General features: G+C 46.1%; 2 protein-coding genes across 3 annotated transcripts in view; one reads left to right on the top strand and one right to left on the bottom strand.

Moving 5' to 3' along the window:
• rexo4 (RNA exonuclease 4) overlaps nucleotides 1-19,589 on the bottom strand; it is a 142,303-nt gene that overhangs the window by 107,858 nt on the left and 14,856 nt on the right. The gene's annotated exons all lie outside the window — the stretch shown is intronic.
• cacfd1 (calcium channel flower domain containing 1) lies at nucleotides 1,044-19,409 on the top strand. Of its 2 annotated transcripts, XM_080212196.1 has the most exons (6): nucleotides 1,044-1,192; nucleotides 8,568-8,640; nucleotides 12,240-12,365; nucleotides 12,732-12,839; nucleotides 15,249-15,381; nucleotides 17,589-19,409. In XM_080212196.1, the coding sequence occupies exons 1-5, from the start codon at nucleotides 1,060-1,062 to the stop codon at nucleotides 15,343-15,345; spliced, it is 537 nt and encodes a 178-aa protein (XP_080068322.1). In that variant the 5' UTR covers nucleotides 1,044-1,059; the 3' UTR covers nucleotides 15,346-15,381; nucleotides 17,589-19,409. The 2 variants fall into 2 exon arrangements, with proteins under 2 accessions (XP_080068322.1, XP_080068321.1); XM_080212195.1 differs by having other exon boundaries at nucleotides 15,249-19,409.

Here is a 19,589-nt window from a genome sequence, read left to right as displayed (position 1 = left end):
GGCTATCCCCACACCCCCACTTCTTGCTTTCAGACAACCACACAACCTCAAACAGACCATTGTTCGCAGCAAACTACCCAGCCTTCAGGAGAACAGTGACCACAATACCACACAACCCTGTCACAGCAACCTCTGCAAGACATGCCGGATCATCGACATGGATACCATCATCACACGTGAGAATACCATCCACCAGGTACACGGTAAATACTCTTGCAACTCGGCCAACATTGTCTACCTGATACGTTGCAAGAAAGGATGTCCCGAAGCATGGTACATTGGGGAGACCATGCAGACACTACGACAACGGATGAATGAACATCGCTCGACAATCACCAGGCAAGACTGTTCCCTTCCTGTTGGCGAACACTTCAGTAGTCACGGGCATTCAGCCTCTGACCTTCGGGTAAGCATTCTCCAAGGCGGCCTTCACGACACACGACAGCGCAGAGTCGCTGAGCAGAGACTGATAGCCAAGTTCCGCACACATGAGGACGGTCTCAACAGGGATCTTGGGTTCATGTCACACTATCTGTAACCCCCGTGACTTGCCTGGGTTTGCAAAACCTCACTTACTGTACTGTCTGGAGACAATACACATCTCTTTAAACTGTGATCAGTGCTCCTACCACTCACATTGTCAGCCACTTCAGGTCTTGAACAGCAGGTTAGGTGTAAGGATTCGCATTTTAATCAGTAATCTCTAAACTGTCTGTGCTTTATATGCTCTGTCTGAGGCCAGAACTCTCCATTCACCTGACGAAGAGGGGAACCTCGAAAGCTAGTGAGTATATTATCAAATAAATAGGTTGGACTAAAACCTGGTGTTGTCAGACTTTTTACTGTGTTTACGCCAGTCCAACGCCGGCATACCCACATCATGTCCAATGTTTGAGCCATTCAATCTGCGCGTGCGCGCCATCCATTGCAATCCGGACCCGCCCATTGAGGCCCAGACCCGCCCATTGAGGTTCGGACACGCCCCTCCCGTAGTGACGCAGGCACGCTGCCGGCCTGTGACGTGACGGGACCGGGCCGGCCGCCGCCGCCTCAGGGACGATGCCGGAGGAGGGGAGCTCTGAGCCCGGAACCGAGGATGTGGCCGCCTCGGGCACCGCGCCGCCCAATTCCGACCCCATGACATGGTGGTACCGCTGGCTTTGCCGGATAGCCGGAGTCCTCGGCGGCGTCTGTGAGTACCGGGGCTGCCGGATCCGAGTTATACCGGCTGGAGGGTGAGGGAGCGGAGTTATACCGGCTGGAGGGTGAGGGAGCGGAGTTATACCGGCTGGAGGGTGAGGGAGCGGAGTTATACCGGCTGGAGGGTGAGGGAGCGGAGTTATACCGGCTGGAGGGTGAGGGAGCGGAGTTATACCGGCTGGAGGGTGAGGGGGCGGAGTTATACCGGCTGGAGGGTGAGGGAGCGGAGTTATACCGGCTGGAGGGTGAGGGGGCGGAGTTATACCGGCTGGAGGGTGAGGGGGCGGAGTTATACCGGCTGGAGGGTGAGGGGGCGGGGTTATACCGGCTGGAGGGTGAGGGGGCGGGGTCACGGGGGCTGGAGGGTGAGGGAGCGGAGTTATACCGGCTGGAGGGTGAGGGAGCGGTGGCAGTGGCACAGTGGTTAGCATTGCTGCCTCACAGCACCAGGGACCTGGGTTCAATTCCAGCCTTGGGTTGCTGTCTGTGTGGGGTTTGCACATTCTCCCTGTGTCTGTATGGGTTTCCTCCGGGTGCTCTGGTTTCCTCCCACAGCCCAAAGATGTGCAGGATAGGTGGATTGGCCATGCTAAACTGCCCCTTATGTCAGGGGTGCTAGCAGATAAATACGTGGGGATAGGGCCTGGTTGGGATTGTTGTCAGTGCAGACTGGATGGGCCGAATGGCAGCCTCCTGCAATGTAGGGATTCTATGAATGTGAAAATTAACAATTGTATCCAATCTGTGCCCCCCAGGATGTGGCGAGAGTGTGGGCTGTGTCTGGTGGTGGGTGATCTGGGGATCAGATGCGCTTCATTTCCCATTCATGAGAGGCATTTGTGGCAAACGGCACGTTTCCTGACTCACCTCGCTTCTAACCAAGTCTGGGCTTGTTACTTGTGTTTGCAGCAGGGTCTAATTCCACACTCTGCTTGTTGTTGCCTCCATAACCAGACCAAGGGGCTTCACTTTTGGGTGCGCGCTTACTGTATTCACTAAGATCTTCAAATAAAAAGGCAATACGGTTTTTACAATAATACTCCGTGTATTATTATGCAGCAAGGGGAGGCTTTGTGATCATCGACCTCATGGACCATATTCAGTAACATAAAATATGCAGCAAACTATACATTTAATTCTACAACAGGCCCCACAGCTGACAGCCTGGACTGATCTCAGAGCTCAATGTGTGCGGAATAACAGCACAAGTCCCTATTTCAATCAAGAGCTCTGTCTTAAATATGCAAAACATTCAGCTGCTGGAATCTGAAACAAGAACAGAGGATGTTGGAAAAATTCAGCAGGTCTGGCAGCATCTATGAGGAGGGAAACAGAGTTACGTTTCAAGGCCATTGACTTTTCGTCAGAGCTGAATCTGCAGAAACTGCAACAACAAAAATAGCAAAAGAACTAAAGATAGAGAATCTGGTGTGAGAGGGGCTTTGCATTGAGAGATATAAAAAGGGGGATTGATGTTGAGGGGGAACAGTCAAAATGGAAAGTTGCTGAACCGAACTGGTTCATTTTGGCAGGTCAAATAGGATGGCAGAATATAATATTAATGGTAGGACTCTTGGCAGTGTGGAAGATCAGAAGGATCTTGGCGTCCGAGTTCATAGGACGCTCAAAGCAGCTGCGCAGGTTGAAGCTGTGGTTAAGAAGGCGTATGGTGTACTGGCCTTCATCGATCGAGGAATTGAGTTTAGGAGTTGAAAGATAATGTTGCAGCTATATAGGACCCTGGTCAGACCCCACTTGGAGTACTATGCTCAGTTTTGGTTGCCTCACTACAGGAAGGATGTGGAAGCCATAGCAAGGGTGCAGAGAAGATTTACAAGGATGTTGCCTGGATTGGGGAGCATGCCTTATGAGGATAGGTTGAGGGAGCTCAGCCTATTCTCCTTGGAGACACGAAGGATGAGGGGTGATTGTTAGAGGTGTATAAGATGTTGAGAGGTATTGATTGAGTGGATAGTCGGAGGCTTTTTCCCAGGGCTGAAATGGTTGCCACAAGAGGACACGGGTTTAAGGTGCTGGGGAGTAGGTACAGAGGAGATGTCAGGGGTAATTTTTTCACAGTAGTGGGTGCATGGAATGGGCTGTAGGCAACGGTGGTGGGGGTGGATTCGATAGGATCTTTTAAGAAACTTTTAGATAAGTACATGGAACTTAGTAAGATAGAGGGATGTAGATAATCCTAGTAGTCTCTAAGGTAGGAACATGTTTGGCACAACTTTGTGGGTCGAAGGGCCTGTATTGTGCTGTAGTTTTTCTATGTTCTATGTTTAATGTTTCCTTGGCCTGCTGCAATGCTCCAGTGAAGGTGACGCAGACTGAAAGAGCAACATCGCATCTGCCAATTGATCACACTGCAGCCCTTGGGACTCTTCTGGAACATTCTCCCTCAAAAACCTGTTGAGGGTCAGTTGGAGCTTTCAGGATTGAGTTTGATAGATTATTGTTGGGGAATGGAATCGAGAGCTTTGAGAGACTGAATGGTCTCCTCCCATTTTTCTGTTCATGCATGTAGCGGGAGCAGGAATATTGTGTAGGGCAGTGTATGTGGAACTTGGAGGAGTGGGGTTACCAACCAGAGACCATGTCTCTGCCCAGAAATGTGAATGTTGCCAACTAGATGTCCTCAGTGGTGGATTTACAAAGCCTATGGGAAAGAGAATCGTATAGTGTGATTAGATTTGAATTATTCCAGTAAAGAACTAGTAGCTACATGAGGAACCAGATGCTCTTCAGCGTGTAAACTATGGAAATGATATTCAAGTCTTGGTCTTCACTGAGGGAGAGCAAGAGCTGATGTGAATTGTCCATTGACATCTGACTGTGACATTACCTACCACTACATACCAGATGCTGACAGTCACAAAGCTAAGCTGCTGGAATGAGAGCCATCACTCAATTTCCCCTTTCGGAATGATCTCCATTGTCCCCTGGACTTGCTGTAATTTGCAGTAACCAAACCATGCACGAGGATAGTGGGGAGAGGAACAGGATTTGTTAGCTGTCAGAGCTGGGTTCTGTGCATTCTACATAGGAACTCCAGTCAAATGTGGACCTCAGTTATACTGAGATTTTATGGGATGGGAGTTGTGTTAGAAACTGCAGATAGGCATGGCTTAGAAACAGTGAAGTTTTATTGGCTGACAGGGTGGAGGTTGCTATGGACAAGTCACTGTGTTCAGTGCAGGCTGTTGGAGTCTCCAATACTTGAGAACCTTTGGGATAATCAGCTTCCAGTAACTTGTACATATTTAACAAGGAGTTTTCTATAATTCAGCAGCGTAATCCAATCTAAAGCTGCGTGCAGTAAGATTAGATGACATATGACACCTGAGTTAAAATGACCCCCTCGTCCTTTCCCACGTCTCCGGTTTTGTGACTTGATGCCAGTTAAAGATGTGGAATGTTTATAAAGATATTTTGTGTATTAGACAGAATCTATAGCATAGGGGACAGTGAGTACTGATAATGTGGAACTTGCTGCCCCCAGAGGCAGTAGAGATGAATAGTATAGCTGTCTTTAAAGAGAAGCTAGGTAAACATGAGGGAGAAAAGAATAGACGGATATGGTGAGATAAAGAGGGGGTAGGGGGAGGCTCATGTGGAGCAGAAACACCAGCACACACCTATTGGGCTGATTGGCCTTTGACTGTGCTGGAATATTGTTCCTTGTTCCCAGCTGAATTCTTCAGGACAGGTCGAATAATGGAGGGTGCAAGTTAATACCACGTTCACAACATTTTCTGTTTGGAAGCAGAGAGTAGTGTGCATGTCTGCTGTCTCGGACTCCACTTGAAGTGTTATTTTCAGGGAGTGGAAACAATTGTGTAGAATCAGTCTTATCATTTAATCTCGAGGTGAGAGTTGGTGAGACCAGGGCATCGTGATCTTAGATCTGTACTGTTCTAACCCTGAGCCTCCATTGTCCAGGCCAGCACTGAGAGGGAAAGGGGCAATGGAGACAAATACAGAAACAGTGATTACATTGTCACCGAGCTGAGGTTTTCAGAGCCTAGAGACTGCAAGGCACGAGTCAGGTGTGTGATGCGATACTCTACAGTTACCTGGATAGGTGCAGCTGTGCCCATTGGGCACCGCAGGGGCTGAGGTGCCTTATAGACCCCGACAATCACATTTTGATTTGACGTGTCTTAAGTTTCCTTTATACTTTTTGTTTCTGTTCGGGCCGTTCCCCCTCCTTTTGGGGAGCCGCCCCCTTTTTCTTTGTCCGAATGTAATTTGAGTTTGTTTACTTGGTTTGTCCGGAAAATACCCCCCCCAACAACATTCAAGAAGCTCAACACCATCCAGGACAAAGCAGCCCTCTTGATTGGCACCACATCCACAAACATTCACTGCCTCCACCACTGAAGCACAGTAGCAGCCGTGCATACCGTCTACAAGGTGTACTGCAGAAACTCACCAAAGCTCCTTTCACAGCACCTTCCAACCCTCGACTGGTAACATCTAAAAAGGCAAGGGCAGTAGATCCCTGGGAACACCACCTACAAGTTCTCCTCCAAGCCACACATCGCCATTCCTTCACTGTTGCTGGGTCAAAATCCTGGAACACTCTCCCTAATAGCACTGTGGGTGTACCTACCCCACATGGACTGCTGCAGCTCAAGAAGGCAGCTCACTACCACCTTCTCATGGGTGGCGTGGTAGCACAGTGGTTAGCACTGCTGTTTCACAGCTCCAGGGACCTGGGTTCGATTTCTGGATTGGGTCACTGTCGTGTGCTCCTTGTGTCTGCGGGGGTTTCCTCCCACAGTCCAAAGATGTGCAAGTTAGGTTGATTGGCCATGCTAAAATTGTCCCTTAGTACCCTGAGATGTGTAGGTTAGAGGGATTAGCGGGTAAATGTGTAGGGATATGGGAGTAGGGCCTGGGTGGGATTGTGTTCGGTGCAGACTCCATGGGCTGAAGGGCCTCTTTCTGCACTGTAGGGTTTCTATGATTTTGAGGGGCAATTAGGGAAGTTCAATAGATGCTGGCTTAGCCAGCAATGCCCACTGTAAGGGGGGATTCAGAATAACCTGGAAAATAGATAGGGAAGATTAAATCAGAGTGAATAGAATACAGAAAAGTCACGCAGGGCCTGGAATAGTTTACAAAGGTACTGTTTGCATAGAGGCACGTATAACCACTGTTGGAGAATTTATAAAACTCATTCTGTATTAAAAGCATATCCCATGGTCAGTAGCACAACGCTCAAAGGCCTAATGGGAAGTGATGAAGTAAAAAGAACCACATTCCTCAGAACAATGCTGCTACTGAGTAAATGGAAAAGCAGTTCTTATCAGCGTCTCTAGACGATCATAATGAATAGAATATTCACTACCCAAAGACAGTGCCCAAGATCTCAGACAGTTCAAATGAATAAGTCGTACATTATACCAGATAAGACAGTCTAGAAAGTATCAAGAGACTAAGAAAGTCCACAAAAATCAAGTATTGCCAAGCTGTCAGAGGATAGATGTTATTGGCCGAGGTAAATAATCTATACTAATAATGATTGGCACAACCTGGCTAGGATGGGCAAATGAGTTTTGAGAATTGTAATACTGAGAGTGATGTAATTTTAGAGTGATTTGGAACTGCCCTAAATCTCTCTTTCGTATATGGACCAGGCCTGGAAAATAAGTATATGTCTTTAACCAGGATACTTTGTCTCCACGAGTCTGCAATTAAGAAGGGAAATCCCTCACGTGAAAGCCAGCTCAATGCATAGTCTCTGAAAAAACCTCCCACGCCCACACCCCTTGAATGAATGTGGAAAAAAAAGTCTTGCTCAGTATTGGCACCGGGAGTGTTGACCTGGATTATGGGCTCAAATCCACAAGCTTGAGTCAGTTAAGAGCGTTGATTCACTGGACGTGGCTGATGCGAAGAGTTCAAGTAAAACAGTGTGTGCTGAGAGTTGATTGGAATACAGTAGGAAGGAGGAATGTGAAGGATGTTTGTATTTAGAGATTGCAAGGAGACAAAAGTTTAGTGGGGTGGCAGCCATGGTATAGTGTGACAGCAGTGAATGGGATGTGTTGTGTACCGAAATACTGAAGCACGCTATCTTCCTATTGTTCTATGAGGATGTGTCTAGGGCGGTGGATAGAGGAGAGCCGGTGGATGTGGTCTTTCTAGATTTTCAGAAGGCGTTTGACAAAGTACCTCACAAGAGGTTATTGCAGAAGGTCGAGGGACATGGAGTTGGGGGTAGGGTGTTAGCGTGGATAGAGGATTGGTTGTCAAATAGGAGGCAGAGAGTGGGGTCAACGGGTGCTATTCGGATCGGCGGATGGTGACTAGTGGAGTGCCCCAGGGGTCGGTGCTGGGGCCTCAGCTATTTACCATTTATATAGATGATCTGGAGGAGGGAACCGAGTGTAGGGTGTCGAAATTTGCTGATGACACCAAGATTGGGGGAACGGCAAATTGTGCGGAGGGTGTGGAGAGTCTGCAGAAGGATCTAGATAGGCTGGGCGAATGGGCCAGGAAATGGCAAATGGAATTTAATGTTGGCAAGTGTGAGGTGGTCCACTTTGGTAGGAATAATGGTAGGAAGGACTATTACTTACGGGGCGAAAAACTGCAGCAGGCGGCGGTGCAGAGGGACCTCGGGGTCCTTGTGCATGAGTCGCAAAAACCCAGCTTGCAGGTGCAGCAGGTGGTCAGGAAGGCGAATGGGATGCTGGCCTTCATAGCGAGGGGGATTGAATATAAAAGTAGGGAGGTCTTGCTGCAGCTGTATAGGGCATTGGTGAGGCCGCAGCTGGAGTACTGTGTGCAGTTTTGGGCGCCGCACCTGCGCAAAGATATTTTGGCCTTGGAGGGAGTGCAGAGGAGGTTTACTAGGCTGATACCGGAGTTGAGGGGGTTGAGCTATGAGGAGAGGCTGAATAAACTAGGCTTGTACTCGTTAGAGTTTAGAAGAATGAGGGGAGATCTCATTGAGACGTATAAGATGATGAATGGGATGGATAGGATAGAGGTGGAGAGACTCTTCCCGCTCAAAAAAGACAGTAGGACTAGGGGGCACAGCCTCAAGATAAAGGGGGGGGGGCGGTTTAGAACGGAGTTGAGGAGGAACTTCTTCACTCAAAGGGTGGTGAATCTCTGGAATTCTCTGCCCGTTGAAGTGGTGGAGGCTGCCTCGCTAAATATTTTTAAGACGCGGGTTGATGGGTTTTTGATAAGAGAGGGGATTAAGGGTTATGGGGAGAGGGCGGGAAGGTGGAACTGAGCCGCAACAGATCAGCCATGATCTTATTGAATGGCGGGGCAGGCTCGAAGGGCTATATGGCCTACTCCTGCTCCTATTTCTTATGTTCTTATGTTCTTATGTTTTGCAGCATGTGCTATCGCTGGCCTGTGGAACTGTGTAACAATTGATCCCCTCAACATTGCAGCTGGAGTCTGGATGGTGTAAGTGTTTTTATAATGATATAAGGATATCGATCACAATAAGGGATTGTGTTAACATGTTGAGTTCATTTATTAAGGTTAGGCACATGGAAACAGATATACAGAGTCCTTGGACTTGCAATGCAATTGGATCTTGCAAACCACATTGTAAATCTTGTCTACGCCAATGGGAGCGAAGTAGAAAGGGCTGAGAGCTTCAGGTTTTTAGGTGTCCAACTCGCCAACAACTCCATGCCGATGCTATAGTTAAGAAAACCCACCAACGCCTTATCCTTCTCAGAAGACTAAGGAAATTTGGCATGTCAGCTACGACTCCAACCAACTTTTACAGATGCACCATGGAAAGCATTCTTTTTGGTTGTATCACAGCTTGGTATGGGATCCTGCTCTGACCAAGACCACAAGAAACTACAAAAAGTTGTGAATGTAGCCCAATCCATCACGCAAACCAGCGTCCCATCCACTGACTGTGTACACTTCCTGCTGTCTCGGCAAAGCAGCCAGCATAATTGAGGACCCCATGCACCTTGGGCATTCTCCCTTCCACCCTCACCCATTGGGAAAAAGATACAAAAGTCTTGAGATTATGTGCCACCTGACTCAAGAACAGCTTCTTCCCTGTTGCTGTCAGACTTTTGAATGGACCTATCTTGCATTAAGTTGATCTTAATGCAAATTGGTTTTCCCACAGGAAGAATTGTTACAAGTGGGATTGGTTCCTGAACCAAAGTTGCGATACCTTACTTTTCACTGAATAGTGAAAGGTTCGTGAGATCTTTCTTCAGTATAATTGCCTTAGTGGTGTATTTCCCAGGATATAATAGGACCTATACTTTAAAAGACATTTTCTGTACTGTATCTGAGAAATAATTTGCCCCTCTGGAGATTGTACAAGGCAGAACATAACAGTTGATACAGACCAACAGTTCACTGGTGTCATGCCATAAAGTTGAAATCGACATTGCAAAATCGAGGGGTAACAATTTATAAACATCGTAAATTTGATTTATTATACTCACATATATTAGTCTTGCGCACGACACAGACAAAACATACTGTTCATAGAGAAAGAAAGGAGAAAGTGCAGAATGCAGTGTTACAGTCATAGCTAGGGTGTAGAGAAAGATCAGCTTCATGCAAGATAGGTCCAGTCAAAAGTCCAGGAGCAGGGAACAAGCTGTTCTTAAGTTAGTTGGTACGTGACCTCAGACTTTTGTATCTTTTACCCAACGGAAGAAGGTGGAAGAGAGAATGTCTGGGGTGCGTGAGGTCCTTAATTATGCTGGCTGCTTTGCCAAGTCAGTGAGAATTGACTCTTGTCTGCAATCAGTGGGAGGCTTGCTTGCGCGATGGACTGGACTTTGTCACGACCTTTTGTAGTTTATTGCGGTCTTGGGCAGAGCAGGAGCCATACCGAGAATGAACAATTTCTGTTGTGTGTCTGTCGAAGTTGGTGAGAGTTGTAGCTGACGTGCCAAATTTCCTTAGTCTCCTGAGAAATTAGAGATGTTGTTGGGCTTTCTTAACTATAGCATCTGCATGCAGGGATCAGTACAGGTTGGTGATCTGGACACCTAAAAACTTGAAGTTTTTGACTATTTCTACTTTGTCCCCATTGATGTAGACAGGGGCACGTTCTCCTTTATGTTTCTTGAAGTCGATGACAATCTCCTTGGTTCGTTGACATTGAGGGAGAGATTATTGTGGTCACGCCAGATTCTCTATCTCATTCCTGTACTCTGTCTCATCATTGGTTGTGATATGACCCACCACGGTGGTGCCATCAACAAACTTGAAGATCAAGTTGGAGATGAATTTGGTCATACAGTCAGAGGTGTATAAGGTGTATAGTAAGGGGCTGAGGACACAGCCTTGCAGAGCGTGGGTGTTGAGTATAATTGCGGAGAAGGTGTTGTTGCCTATCCTTACTGACTGTGGCCTGTGGGTTAGGAAGTCTAGGATCCCGCGGTAGAGGGAGGAGCCAAGCCCCAGGCCATAATGTTTGGAGATGAGACTTGCGGGAATAATGGTGTTGAAAGCTGAGCTATAGTTTCTGAATAGGAGTCTGACAAAGGTGTCTTGGTTATCTAGGTGTTCCAGGGTTGAGTCTAGCACCAGGGAGATGGTGTCTGCTGTAGACATGTTGTTGCAATAGGCGAACTGCACTGGATCCAGGCAGTCCGGGACGCAGGAATTGATTCATACCATGGCATCTTTTTGAAGCACTTCATAATGATGGATGTCAGAGCCACCAAAAAAATAGTTATTAAGGCACGTTCCCTGGCTTTTCTTTGGTACCGGGATGATGGTGCCATTAGTCTTAACTCGGTCATCATAAAATCAAGGGCTGCCTGTACATAGATAGAAAGCTTGAGGGCATCAGCAGCAGAGCTGTCAGTGTGTGCTTTGTTCAAAAGCAAAAGTGAAACTAAAACTGGATAGCATGACATGCTTCCCTTTTGGTGATGTTATGCTGCAGTCCCATAAAGGTATATTACAACACAAAGTGCTCTTGTAGCAACTTTAAAAAACAACACTTTCAAGTTCTGTATTTGGTGCTTGTGTATGTCAGCCTGTTAGTATTGTGTGTGTGTCTCCACCCCCGTACCCCATCTTGTTGAAGATGATTTTAAACAAAGCCGTTGTCAAGGTCAGATTGGCTGCTAAAAGTCAGTGGAAAGGCGATTGGGTAACTGATCCAATCTCATTTGTTCTTTAATTTCCCAATTTAGATTAAAATTCCACTTCCCCTCAATCTTTTCCAACTGCAGTCATTGCTCTGAACAGCTCACGTTACACACGTTATCACTTTTACTGTATCCTGCTCAGGTTCCTCAGCCACCCTCCCCCCTGCCCCCTTCCTTCCTGAAGTTCCAAGCTTTATCCATGAGCTGCTATTCCTTTATCTATCCTGATTTGGGAATAAAAAGCTATCATGCTAAAGATGTGTGTGAATTTATGCAGTGGTTTGATATATTGTAATTACAGGTGTTGTCCTTCCCTGTAATTTGCCAAGTTCGGTTGTGAGCCCCTGGCACTGAGCTGCTTTGTGGATGCTGTGTCCCTGGATCCCTGCAGCATGTGGTCCTGAGCGCTGCTCATCTTCACTGTGTCACTGGGGCGGTGTTGCAGCAAACCTGACAGCTGCTTCAGTGGGAACCTGTTTTAAGTGTCAGAGAGCAGTGAAGAATGAATAACGGTTTCCTTTAGTGATCTGATTGCCCGCTCTGAGCATCCAGCTGCAATTTGAATGTCACAATCTGCAAGGTGAATTCAATCCAAATTTTATTACCTTGGGAGAAAAAACTTTCCTCCTGATATCTGTACAGTACAAAAACAGGCCATTCAGCTCAACAGATCCATGCTGTGCACACAAACCACCTCCATTCTTGTATCATCTCCCCCACCAGCCTATCCTGCTGTTTTCCAGTTTTCCCTTATATATATCAGTGTTATTCATCACAACAACTCCATCTGCTTCCCCATTCTCACCACGAGAGGAGTAAACTCCTGAATTATGATCTGAAGTAACATGTTTTGATGGTGAGTTACTGCAAGTTTTCTGCTACAAAGCTGCTCCTTTATCTTTCCGTTTGCAGGCTGAATGCATTCGTTCTTTTCCTCTGTGAGGCTCCATTCTGCTGCCAGTTTATTGAGTTTGCAAATGCTGTGTCTGCGAGAGTTGATAAACTTCGGTATTGGCAGAAAGCTGTCTTCTACTGTGGGTAAGTGCTGAGGTGTGTGTGTGTGTGTGTTTGGAGGGAGGGCCGCACTGTTGGAGGGTCAGTGCTGAGGGAGGGCCGCACTGTCGGAGGGTCAGTGCTGAGGGAGGGCCGCACTGTCAGAGGGTCAGTGCTTTAGATGAGATATTAAGCCCCTCCTGCCATCTCAGGAGGAAGTCGAAAATGTGTATGGTCAGTATTTATCATTTATCACCTGTGGTAATGGTATGTTCAGTTGATGTCAGATCTGTAGTTTCAGAGCCTGATTACCCCTTTGGGTGGTGAGATTTGTCCTGGTTTGCTAGCTCTGGTATTTGTTTGTGCGGAAATCTGGAGGCAGGATATCTGAGATTTGTCTTTCCCCCACAGGATGGCGATTTTCCCAGTATTTCTGCGGTTTTCAATCACCACGCTGTTCGGGAATGCGATTGCTTTTGCCTCAGGCGTACTTTATGGACTTGCGTCACTTGGTAAAAAGTGAGTGAGTTTTCATTAATCCTCAGTAGCACGTGGTTTATTCTGTGACTGTCTCCCCCAGTCTTTCGCAATGTTGGGCAATTTGTAAATGTTGGTGGTCACGGAACGTGTCATCTTAAACTAGCTCACTGTGTTTCACATCAGCTGGAAAACTGCCAGGAACAAAGTTTCCAACTGTCCAATTAGTCAGTGAGCTACAGGAAGGCTGAGGCTAGAGGGTGGCATGTTAATGTGAAGACGGGAGTTAAATTTAAAAATCACTGCCGGGCAGGAGTGGGTGCGGGGTGGTAGTGGGGGCAGAACTGGAGCAGGAAACAAAGGATGTGTTGAGTAACTTTCCCTTCTCTACCAGTAATCACACCTGGAGACTGCACTGCTGCAAGTGACTGGGATTAACTTCATGCACACCATTTGTGCTTTGAAACTATCTCTCACTGTCCAGGGTTGTTAGAACCGTCCTCAACTCACTGGAGAAATAATTCTGTTTTTATCGGGAGGCTTCGCTCTAACTTGTGACCCCAGTTTTGTTTGCTGTAGTTTGTACAATTGTTTAATTCTGTTTGCTGTGATGGACTTCTTAGACTCTGTTGTTTCTACAGAAATCATAGAATCCCTACAGTGCAGGAGGAGGCCATTCGGCCCATTGAGTCTGCACCGACAACAATCCCACCCAGGCCCTCTCCTCTTGACCCCACGTGTTTACCCCATTAATCCCTCTAACCTACATGTCCTGGGACGCACACTAAGGGGCATTTTAATATGATCAATCAGCCTAATCCCACACCGTTGGACTGTGGGAGGAAACTAGAGCACCTGGAGGAAACCCATGCAGACATGGGGAAAATGTGCAGTCTCCACACAGTGACCCAAGCTGGGAATTGAATCTGAGTCCCTGGCGCTCTGAGGCAGCAGCGCTAACTGCTGTGCCACCTTGCCACTCCCAATTTGTTCACTGAGAGTTCTATTTTATGCCCCACTTCTAGCTCATTGGTGAAGTGGCGTCTGTACTCATCTGGTTAAAACTGCTGCTTGCTGATGTATTGATTGTTGTGCTGAACTGGTCTGAAACATCTGCCTGTGTCCATGCTTGTGTTCCACATTAGAATGGGACAGGATTGGTTACAAAGCCTCATTGTTAAAGAGCTTGTTGCCTTCCTTGTCTGGGCTGCCTGGGTGTGGGAGCAGAAAGCAGCTATGGATCCCACACTCCAGCACGATAAAGAAAATGGGTCTTTATTGATGACGAATTGTCTTGGGAGTTTGTGTTGAATCTGCTCAGGTTACCATGGAATTAACCTATCAGAGACATCTCCAGGCCCCCTCATGTACAATATCTGGTAATGGTTATCAAAGGAAGTTATGATAAACCCTTCATAAATCACTGATTAGGCCCCAGCTGAAGGATTGTGTTTAGTTCTGAGCATCACACTTGAAAGATGTCAGGACCTTGGAGTGGGTGCTGAGGAGACTTACTGGAATGATTCCAGGAATGGTCAGGTTTCCCATTATTTGGAGAAGTTGAAGTTGTTGCAGGAAATACTAAGGAAATTCAATAGAGGTGAGGGGTTTTGATAAAGTAACAATGGGGAAACCATTTCCAGTGGCAGGAGGGTCAGTAATGAGAAGGGGGGGCGCGTGATGCCCGTTTTTGGTTGGTCAGAGTGGGGAGTTCTGAGAATTATATTTACAGTGAGTTGTGACCTGGAAGGCACTGCCTGAAAGGGCAGTAGAAACCGAGTAAACAGGAACTTGCAAAAAGGAAATAGGTGAGAAAGAAATACTTGAATAATTATAGAATCCTTACAATGCAGAATGAGGCCATTTAGCCCATCGAGTCTGCACCAATGACAATCCCACCCAGGCCCTATCCCTGTAACCCCACATATTTACCCTGCTAATTCCCCTGACACTAAGGGGCAGTTTAGCACGGCCAATCCACCTAACCCCAAATCTGGAGCATCCGGAGGAAACTCGTGCAGACTACTCCATGCAGATAGTGACCTGAGGCTGGAATCGAACTCAGGTCCTTGGCGCTGTGAGGCAGCAGTGGTAATCAGTGTGCCACTCACATGAAACAGTGAAATTTGCAGGACCATGGAGGAAGGAGCAGGGTGTGTGGAAATGATTGAATAGATTTTTCACAGAACTACTGCTATGGCCTGAACAGCCACCAAATGTGCTGCAAGATTCTACATCAAAGGTCACCTTGTCTCAAACAATAAGCAAAGGAGGGAATTACTTCATTGTGCCAAGTTATAAATAAACCAGAGGAGCTTCAGAAAACATGACAAACTAGTTGAGCGATACAAGTATTCCATTTAAATAACTGCTTGTGTCTGTTTGCATAACTTGCTCTTTTCTTGGATGTTTGCTCACACTCTCTCCCTCTCTATTCCCCTCTCCCCAAAGGGGTGATGCTGTTTCATATGCAAGACTCCAGAACAGGAAAATGGCTGATGAGGAAAAGCAGTCGGGAGCAATCCACAGTGAGACAGCAGAACAGTAACACGATAGTGGCATCTTTCACAGTGTGCAGCTGCAGGTTAACAATGCAACTTGATGTATATTTATATATGTTTAATCTATGCACTACAGAGTGGGGCAGAGTCCAGAGGGAGAGCTCTCCTCGGTCAGTGTGCAATCACTAGTTCAACTGGACAGAAACTTTTTAATGATGGTGTTTTTTTGTACTCTCCCCTCAATCGTGGGGGCTTGTGTTTGGAGCTATAGTGAATCCCATCACTGGAACTTGATTGGTGTGTTGGTATTGTAACTACAGTAGGTGTAATTGGAGCTGGGACATTGACACAGGTGATTCCTGCTGTAGCAGGAGTTTTGTATCATTGGAGTTTTGATGGTATTATGTCAGTAATGGGTTTTGGGGATAACTGTACTGCCAATATCTTAAAGCACAGTTTAATATAGATCTTACTGCTTTTTACAGCTCTTAAACCTGGCGTGAAGGGAGTCTTTGTTAAAAATAGATTATTACATTGGGGATTTTTCTCTCTACCCCACCCTTACTCTACCACTCAGAGCAGTTTACACAATATTAGCTAGTTCCACTCAGAGTCTGCCTCTGATTCAACCTTGCCCTGTAATTTCTAGGACTTGAATAGCTTGGAAAGGGAACACGCACACCAGCAATGTAGAAATCATGTTGAGTCTGAAATTACAGCTGGAGCTGGATCTTGCCCACAGTTAACAAGGTACCAATCTTCCCCAGGGAGCAGACACACTCCCCTGTTTACACTACAATGCTGTGCTTTTAATTCTGCTGAATAGGTCTCCAAGAGGAGACTTTAAACAATGATGGGCAGATTGCTAGAAATAATCTCAAATCCAACTTGATGTGAACAATAAGGGGCTGCACCTCTGGCCTATGCAAACTTTACAGTAGATTTTGAAAACTGCCTGAAGGTGAGTTACAATGAAGGGTTTAATGCCCAATCTGCTAACATAGGGGCAGCAAACTGTGTATCTCATTCTTTAAACTCAGTTGCTGTTACCCATCCTGGTGTAAACTTCACTGGATAATTTGCTGTGGTCATTGAGTGTGAAATCAGGACTCAGACCAGACATTGGGTGGTGTTTGACTATTCTACCTCTTCCTGTTTAAGGGATGCAAAACATGTCTATCTGCTCCCAATCCCTTACAGATAGTCCCTCATGTCATCAAAGTGACCCACTGTGCATCAGAATTTTTTTTATTATTTAAGGTGCTGATTGTTACTGATTTCAACAGGGAGTAATGCAGAGAATCAGAATCAATTCCTGTTGAATCTAACCCATGGCCTGGCGCAACCTGATAACATATCTGTTGAATTTTCCTTTTGAATGGGCTTTGGTTTTGTGAAATGGACACCCAGACTAAATGAAGCTGCTGATCTGTGGACAATGTGCCCCCGCATTCCATATCAGCATTGCCTGTCCACATGAGTGAATAGTTCTTATAGTTGATGACATCCATAACTATGGTACATAGACTTAGGGTTAGAATATTTTTCATTCAAAGGCTTGTGGGGACCTGCATTAGTCTAGTCCAAAGATGTGCAAGTTAGATGGACTGGCTGTACTAAATTGCTCCCTAGTGTCCAAACATATATAGATTAGGGGGATTAATGGGGTAAATACATGGGTTATGAGGTAAGAATGGGTAAGAGTCAGTGCAAACTTTTACAGACTCTGTGCTTCAGGGATTCTATGATCTGCAGCTCACTGCCTAGAGGGTGGTAAAGGCAGCATTTAAAATGTATTTAGTTACAGTGCTTCAAGTACATCAGCATCCTGGAGGTTACCATTGACTATAAACCCAACTGGACTTGCCACATAAATACAGTGGCTACAAGAGCAAGTCAGACATTGAGACTCCTGTGGTGAGTAACTCACCATCTACAAGGCACGTGTCAGGAGTGTGATGGAATACTGTTCTCTTCCCTGAATGGGTGCTGCTGCAACAACACTCAAGGATCTCAACACCATGCAGGATAAAGCAGCTGCTTGATTGGCACCCCGTCCACAAATGTTCAATCCCTCCACCATTGATGCACGGTGGCAGCCGTGTGTACTATCTACACAATGCACTGCAGGAACTCATCAAGGTTCCTTAGACAGCACCTTCCAAACCCACGATCACTTCCATCTGGAAGGATAAGGGCAGCAGATACCTGGGAACACCACCACCTGCAAGTTCCCCACCAAGCCACTCACCATCCTGACTTTGAAATATATTGTGCCGTTCCTTTGCAGTCGCTGGGGCAAAATCCTGGAACTCCCTCCTCTCTAACAGCACTGTGCGTGTACCTACACCTCCGGGATTGCAGCAGTTTGAGGGCAGTTCATCACTAGCTTCTTGATCAAAACTAGAGATGGGTACCGAATGCTGGCCTAGCCAGCGAGGCCCACATTCCAGAAATTAATAACAGAAAAAAAATCTAGAGGACTTTGGACTGAGAGCTGGTGAGCAAGATGAGGCTCGATGACCACTTGTGGGCTATCATGACACAATGGGCTGAATAGTCTCCTGCAATGTAAGTTTCTATGATTTTTATAATTCGCATTTACAGTTTCTGCTGTCTATGATGTTACTTTGTGAGCCCAAAGTCTAATGAGAAATCCCAATTCCTCAACTCTTCTGTATTTATGTTTCTAGTTCCGGGTGAACCTGTACTGTATCCCCTGAAAGCTTCAATATATTTCTTATAAAGTGAAGCTCAAATCCTCCTTCAGTTCGCTAACTTAAGCCTTAAGGTTTTATACAGACTCATCATTACCTCTTGAATTTTATATTATTCAGTGGATGTTAGTTTTTCTGCAGTGCTGGTTACACGTTTGACTAGCACAGCAAACACTAACACACTGGTGGCTCGCTGAAACCTCTCACTTGGGTGAGGAAGTCTTCTCTTGATATTTAAGAGTTGTGGTAGATTAGCCCTGCCAGGCTTTACCTTTTAGTTTGTAGTTCAACATTACTGTTCAGAGTGTTGCCACTTGAACTATCTGAGAAGAACATGCCATGTTTAAACAGCACGGACCAGAGTGGTCTCCAATTGCATCTCTCATGGATTAACCGGTCTTGGCTGAAGAACGGAGGCACAACTGATGTCCCTGAGCTAGGGAGAGGGAACATCAGCAGAGATTCACATTCCTGAACACTCCAGCATGTCTGGGAATATTGGCTGCGAACAAGATTGGGGGCAGCTGTGATTCTCACTGCTCTACCTGCAATGTTAGTGTTCTGCCGATACTCGTGGTCCCGAGGTTCTCCTGAGAAGTGGACATCGGGCTGACGGTGCAGACCGTACGCTGCTTGTACACTGAGAGCTGATGTGAAGCAAAGATTGGCTGAAAGGGATAAGATTGGAGGGATCTGCTTGGAGTGACATTCGCGACACTGCTTGACTTCAGTGTTTCTGTCTTAACAGGTCAATCTTTGCAGCTGATTATAAATTATTTCTTATTTATAAAGGTTTAAGATCCAAAGCTAGTCATTGTTTATATATGTAGCAAGTCTAATTGAAATAGAATGTGTACTTTATAAAATGTCTGTCTAAATGGACCATACAGTCTGCAATTTACCAAGAAGTTTGGTTCAAGTCTGTCTAACTCTCAAATGTAATGGTATGACTGAGGATGGATTCTTCTAGAATGTGGGGTGATGAGTTGCGGTGCCTGACTTTTGTAATGGGGTGTAGTGTTCATGTAGCAGCAGGGGCAGTTGTTAAAAAGGACATTTTCCTTTAAACCCCTTTGGAATATAGTCTGGAGATGTTGGCATTAAGATATTGTTTGATGAAATTCTCCGGAGCTGCATGCATTCCATCGGAGTTTCTCCACAGGATTTGTGCTGGAAAATCTTCTGCACAGACACGTTTCATCCGGAGAATGGGAGCAATTCTGGGATACTTTCCTCACTGCAGTTATATATTGGTGGGAACCAAACAGGAGTTGGGGGTGTAGCTCAGTCTACACAGCAGCTGATTAATCTCTGCACTTTGAAATTATTAGTCTGTTTTTGTAGAAATTCAGAGCTCTGACCATTTACTGTGAAATAAAGTGTTTTACGCTGTCTGTCTCTTGTCTTTTTGGAAGTGGGTTGCAATATGACAGAATTCATAAGTTTAATAAAAATCACTCCGAAAAACCAAGCAAACACCTGCATTGCCACAAGGAGAGAGAAGTTAATGTATCAGAAATGGATTGGAGTGTGGCAGGACTCTGAGCTGTTGCCAGTCTGTAACTCACTCCCGG

Source organism: Carcharhinus amblyrhynchos, chromosome 25 (genome assembly GCF_965287045.1).
Source record: "Carcharhinus amblyrhynchos chromosome 25, sCarAmb.v2.hapA, whole genome shotgun sequence".
NCBI lineage: Eukaryota > Metazoa > Chordata > Chondrichthyes > Carcharhiniformes > Carcharhinidae > Carcharhinus > Carcharhinus amblyrhynchos.
Note: the sequence above shows the minus strand (reverse complement) of the source record. Positions and strands in the feature narration are given on the sequence as shown.